Here is a 6,090-nt window from a genome sequence, read left to right as displayed (position 1 = left end):
GAAGCGTATTGCTGCCACACTGAGAAAAAAAAAGCCTCGTATCACGTGATTAAATTACGGAAGCGTAGTTATTTCGTGATAACTTTCACGTTATTTTGTGAAATTTTGCTGAAAGTTGATTTTGGCCACCAGATGTCACCAAAGACTACCGTGTTGAAAAGCTTCGAATACTAAACCTCTCATCCAAGAGGCTTCTTCACTTCTGTTCGGTTCAGAACTGAAGAAGCCTCCTGGATAAGAGGTGAAACTTCTTCAAGAAACCTACTCTGTCCAGTTGCCCTTGATATTGAACTATTTTTGGATAAGATGACCTGGATGACTGAGAACCTACACCTTTTTACTTTGGGGGGAAAATATCTGAGCGAGGCGAATACTTTGATATTTCAATATTGAGGTTTACAGTGCAAATGTTTATCAATGTTTTATTAAAATTAAGGAAAATATCATATTAAAATACACAGTATGTCTCACATGTGTGAGGTTGGTGTTAGAATGAGTTTCACACAGGAGGATCATCATTTTTAATCACAAAAACAACAGCAGTCTTGTATTTCCATAAGCAATCAATGTTAATTTTCTTATTTCACTTGCCGCTCTCTACTTCAGAAATGTTTCTTTCCTCCCCATTTGCACATATATGACATTAGCTGCATAATGTGGTATGCGGGTCACGACCCCATGCGGGGTCACCTAAAACGTCTAGTAATTGATAAAGAAAATGACTGATAAAATATATTTTCTACTCCTTATTGTTCTTTTCATGATGATGATGATGATTGATCTAAAACAACTATATTCTTTCACTTTCATGAATATCAATTTTAGTTTTTTTAAGTTTAAATAAAATGCGGCACATAAAAATATCTGTATTGTACATTAGTTCCATATGAATGTCAACATAAGACACCAATTACAAATTCAAAATTCTCTGTTCTGCACCAAGAATGTACATCACAACATCAACAGAACAGAGATGGTGCGTTTTTTTTTTGTTTAATTCAAACTTGGGGGTTTAATACATTTTAAGCGAATAATGGAAACACTCACTCACTCACTATTTTTCTGTTAATTTATGAATTCAATTCACCTTTTCTACTTAAGGTCCAGTCACTCAGCAATATTTAGATGATTAATATGGGATTAACATGGTTACCGTAATTTCCAAGCTATGAGCCGCTACTTTTTTTTTAACATGCTTTGAACCCTGCGGCTTAAACAATGATGCAACAAATGTATGGATTTTTACCAACTAACGTAAAGTTTGTACCGCTAGCGATCAATGACTTTTCTGGTGCCTATATATGTACAATTATTTTTTTTTCTTTTTTAAATTTAGTGGGTGCAACTTATACTCAGGTGCGCTCGATAGTCCAGAAAATACATTGCTATTAAATCATTAGGGATGGCTTAATACAACTTTCATGTACAAAACTTGGTGTATCTGCCAATACCAATGTAAATCTATTACCCTATTTGTTTCCTCTTGGGCTGCCGTTGCTGAGATAGTGATAGTGTCCCTGTTTACTGCACGTCCAAGCTAAATTGAGTATTTTGGCTTCGGTATCAAATCAAATTGGCTATATTTGTTTTCTTTTTTAATCCTGTAATCGATCGATCCTGAAAGTATTGGATTGAGCCATCCTTGGTAACCTTATTGTTTTCCCTAAGGATTCCGAGTCCTTGGAGCAGTTTGTACTTCTACAGACTGGTCCTTAATACAGTTACTCGTGCTTTTCCAAAAGAATCCCTCCGGATCACACTTTTCCCGCCATGAATGGATGTGGCGAAAATGCTGCTATTAGTACCCTGTTCGTAAACTGTACTCACTGCACTCTCACTAAAACTGTTTGATTCCTTCTCCGAGTCTGATCTCTTCTGGTCCTCCTCTGTCACCTGCACAGAATCATCGGCATCCCCTCCAAGGTTAGCCCCGTTCACTTCCATCTGGCTGTTTTGTTTTGAGTGATCTTTGTTCCATGTTTCACTGTTGCTATTATTGTTCACACGGGGCGACACTGACCGCTGCGTTGAACTCTCAGTGTTACATGTCGCGTTGTCAGATTCTGTGATCAAAAGTTCTTCTTCCTCTTGCGGCGTACAACACATCTGGCCGTTGGAGTTCCCATCGGATTTCGTAATATCCGAGTCTGAAATACTGATGTCACAGGCAATTTTGTAGAAGAGTGAATGATTCGCTCTCATTTTCTCCAAGCTTTCATGCACTGCTGAAAAGTTTGAAAGTTCACTGGAATCTGAGTATGCTGGCCGTTGCTTCACATCGGCGTTTTCATCATTACACAATGACCCCAGGTCATCTGTCAGCAGAGGTATGGCATCCTGCCAACGGTTGGTGGAGAGGAACCACTTGGCCTTCAAATCTGAAGAGAGCGAGGGATTTTCATCTTCTTTGGGACTTTTTTCTTTAGCCTCAACATGCAGAAATCCACTGCCTCCATCTTTTTGGTAGACCGTTATGGAAGAAATCCGATGCGGTGAAGATGGATATTTGAATTCCTTGGTCATTTTCACAGGCCCATCTCTGTCATCGTTACGCTGAGATGTTCCCTCATAAAGTGTCGGTTGTGCGCAGGTTCTTGTCCCCTTTTCGCTGTTTTCAAAGGCACTGTTGGATTGTTCACTTTCATCTTCTGAAAACATGAGAAATGGTTTTATTAAGCAATAGAGAACATCTGGTCTATTTTTTTTTTTTTTTAATTTCACAATACCAAAAACTACAGTATTTATAAGAATCTGATTTGGGGTTGAGAAATCTGTGTTTACCAAATTCTACTTTGGCCTTTCCAGTTGTGTGGGGAAGGGTGTGGTCAACTTTCGGCTCTCCTTCCAGGGAAACGTGTCTGCAGGTTGTAAAATTCCCTCTGCCTGTACTAATAGATAGGTAGGTAAATAGATAATTAGATACAGTAGGTAGTTACCATACATTCTCATTCATATAAGCCGAATTTAAAACACCAAAAAATAAAGATCAAATCGGGGGGTCGACTTATATGTGCATAAAAACCACCAATAGTAAACACCGATAATAAACAAGTTGAAAGTATGATCAAAACTATCATTACACACAATCTACAACTGTTATTTAATAAATATTTCAACAGTACCACTGATATACAGTAATGCAAAAAAAATCACGTCTATTCTGAATTTCGCAACAAACGTTAGCGAATTCTTTGCAGTTTTAACGTAAACAGTGTTTACTGAGATCATTTTCTAATTCGCGGTTGATGCACATAGCGGGAGTAAGACATTTTATCATAGCAAAAAATGAAAAAAAATATTGTCGGCTTTCGCGGTTGATGCACATAGCGGGAGTAAGAAATTTTATCATAGCAAAAAATGAAAAAATTATTGTCGGCTTTTTGTAAAAATCACCATTTTAGGGTCAATTTTCAGCGGGTCGGCTTATAGACAAATCGGCTAATGCACGAGTGTGTACGGTAGTCATTTCCATCTGTTGACACTGTACTTGTAGTCTTTTACCACTCGGAATTCCACTAAACTAAATAATAATTCCCCAAACCCCGTAAGTTTGAGACATTTTGTAAAATAAATAATCCTGTAAAGCCTTCTGAGGCATTGCGCTAATTTTAGTTGTCAAACAAATTAACAATTATTTTTGCTTACTTTTACAGTTTGTTATTGGTCATTTAAGATTCTAACATTAGCTTACACATTCTGACATTAGTTGTTGACCATCGTGACATAGATTCTCTACATAACATGCTAGCATTAGCTTACAAATCACCTTACTATTTCTGACACTAGTTGTTGACCATGATGACAAACAGTAAGATCTCTACGTACCACGTTAGCATTAGCTTACACATTAGCTTACGTATTCTCAAAGATTAGTTGTTGATGATTAAGACATAATGACATCCGCTGCCCAATTTGAAGGACGCCTCTTTTGTGCATGCGCAAAAAGGCATCGCTGCAAAATGCCCCAAACAGTGTACAAAACTAGGTTAAAATTCATCACGCCATTGGCAAGAATTCCTCATACTAACAAACAAACAATGATAACAACGATAATACTCCTAAGTTGTTTTTTTTGTTTTTTTTTACTAACCTTTGTAAGAATCTTTTACGTATTCGTTCCACTCTTCTTAGTTTGGCATTTCTCTTCTCAGGAGTCAGTTCCAGTTCTATGTTTGATGTCAGAAAGGCCAAAGATTGTTCCTCCTCCTGTTTGAATATTCACATTAGAACACAAGGTAAAACTGCTGTAAAACAACAAATGGTGTGAAACCTAATTCATGGGCTAAAAAGTTTAAATGTGTCCAAATATTAAGATAAAACACATGGTGGGTCTAGCTGTGTTCCCATCAAACAAAAGTGTCTCAATAACAAATGTAATTAATTGTAATTATCTAGTTTTAATCACAACTGTGATACCTGTGCCTGTTTAGTTAAATACACTGTTGATGTACCCTCAGGAATTAACGACAGACGGACGCAAAGAACTTCTTTAACAGCTGAGAATCTTCATATCGTTTTAACACCCATCTACTGCCACCTAGTGGAAGGGTATTTAATTCTTCTATTTCTAAGTGGAAAAAAATTTTTTTTTTCCACAATATCCCAGATGACTTCTAATGGTACAATAATGTGCAGTGGCACAGTACTAGGGAATCAAATTTGGTTCTCTCTCTGCTATTTTGTGTTAGTTTTATTAGTACTTTATCGTTTGCTTACCATTTTGTCCAGGCTCATGCCCCCATTTCCTAAACCTGTTGGATCCTGAGCTTGATTCCTGAAAATCTCGGTGGTATCTGCTCTGCTCGTGCTTTGCTTATTTATCTCTTTCTTGGAAGACCTTAGCACACCACCACACTGTTGTCTGCCCTTTTTTTTAATGGGCCGATTCCAGTTCGCTTCTATCAAGGTGTGGCTTTTAACAGGGCTTCCTCCCGTCGGGCACATTTGTGGGTGCTCAGATGATCTTCGCTGTGTCTCAGGTGAGATCTTTTCAGATAGTAGATTGTCAAGCTCCACTGGAGGGTCCTCAACAGACACACGCTGGGCCACAAGAGAGGATGGCAGCACAGATGTTACAACACGGGTCACTCTTAAAGGAAATGGTTCCTGAGAAAAAAGAAAAAAAATTAGGTGAAGTATCGTCAATGAAATCAATTACTTATATCCAAAAATAGTTACATCGAAGGCAACTGGACATGGGTAGGTTTTTTTTTTAAAAGACATTTCACCTCTCATCCAAGAGGCTTCTTCAGTTCTATGAACTCTGTGTGTGTTTTGCTGTAGAGGATGTACTGTACTTTTTTGGACAGAACGGAAATATCAGTGTGAAACTTGCAGTACACACCTTATTGACTGTATATATTTTAAGAGTGTTTTTTTATGTTAAATTACTATAGTCCTATGGACAAAACTGTGTATAAAACTGTATAAAACTATGTTTATACACCTTCTTTAACTGGCGAAAAAGTATTTTTATATATATTTGTTGTGTAAAGTTAACAATGAACTGCAATTACAACAGTTTTGCCAGTAGATATCGCTGCCAGTTCATGCAGCCCAGCAGAGGACAGTATGACGAAGATGACGAGCATTTATAAAAAAAAAGAAAGCAGAGCGGGAAAGAAAAAAGGCGGACGTAATGCGAGCAAAATGTTTATACACCTTCTTTAACTGGTGAAAAAGTATTTATATATATTTGTTGTGTAAAGTTAACAATGAACTGCAATTACAACAGTTTTGCCAGTAGATATCGCTGTCAGTTCATGCAGCCCAGTAGAGGACAGTATGACGAAGAAGACGAGCAAGAAAGCAGAGCGGGAAAGAAAAAAGGCGGAAGTGGTACATTGTCTCTATTTACCAACCTCAACATAAATTATATTTGGAAACAATTTTCAGGTAATGTTGTAAGACGGACTAAAGTGTATTCATCCGCGCTAAGGAACAGAGTTTGAAGAATGTTTGCTGCAACGTGGAATTTTACGTGTGTCGTTATGGGTTAGTTGTGAGAGTCATAAATATTTGCAATAACGAGAATTATACCTTCTCTTCGGTTTCAGAAGCTCGACCCTTGGCATAGACAGTTGGTAAGGG

The 6,090-nt window shown here is 37.6% G+C and overlaps 1 protein-coding gene across 1 annotated transcript; it reads right to left on the bottom strand.

Moving 5' to 3' along the window:
• Positions 1 to 339: 339 nt before the first annotated feature.
• Positions 340 to 6,084, bottom strand: LOC107988905 (uncharacterized). Its single transcript, XM_017034783.2, has 5 exons — positions 6,040 to 6,084; positions 4,717 to 5,106; positions 4,091 to 4,206; positions 2,782 to 2,888; positions 340 to 2,648 (listed from the first exon to the last, which is right to left on the bottom strand). The coding sequence occupies exons 2-5, from the start codon at positions 4,942 to 4,944 to the stop codon at positions 1,699 to 1,701; spliced, it is 1,401 nt and encodes a 466-aa protein (XP_016890272.1). The 5' UTR covers positions 4,945 to 5,106; positions 6,040 to 6,084; the 3' UTR covers positions 340 to 1,698.
• Between the last annotated feature and the right edge of the window lie 6 nt (positions 6,085 to 6,090).

The sequence above is a fragment of the Cynoglossus semilaevis genome, chromosome 8 (genome assembly GCF_000523025.1).
Source record: "Cynoglossus semilaevis isolate Cse_v1.0 chromosome 8, Cse_v1.0, whole genome shotgun sequence".
In the NCBI taxonomy this organism is placed as follows: Eukaryota; Metazoa; Chordata; class Actinopteri; order Pleuronectiformes; family Cynoglossidae; genus Cynoglossus; species Cynoglossus semilaevis.
Note: the sequence above shows the minus strand (reverse complement) of the source record. Positions and strands in the feature narration are given on the sequence as shown.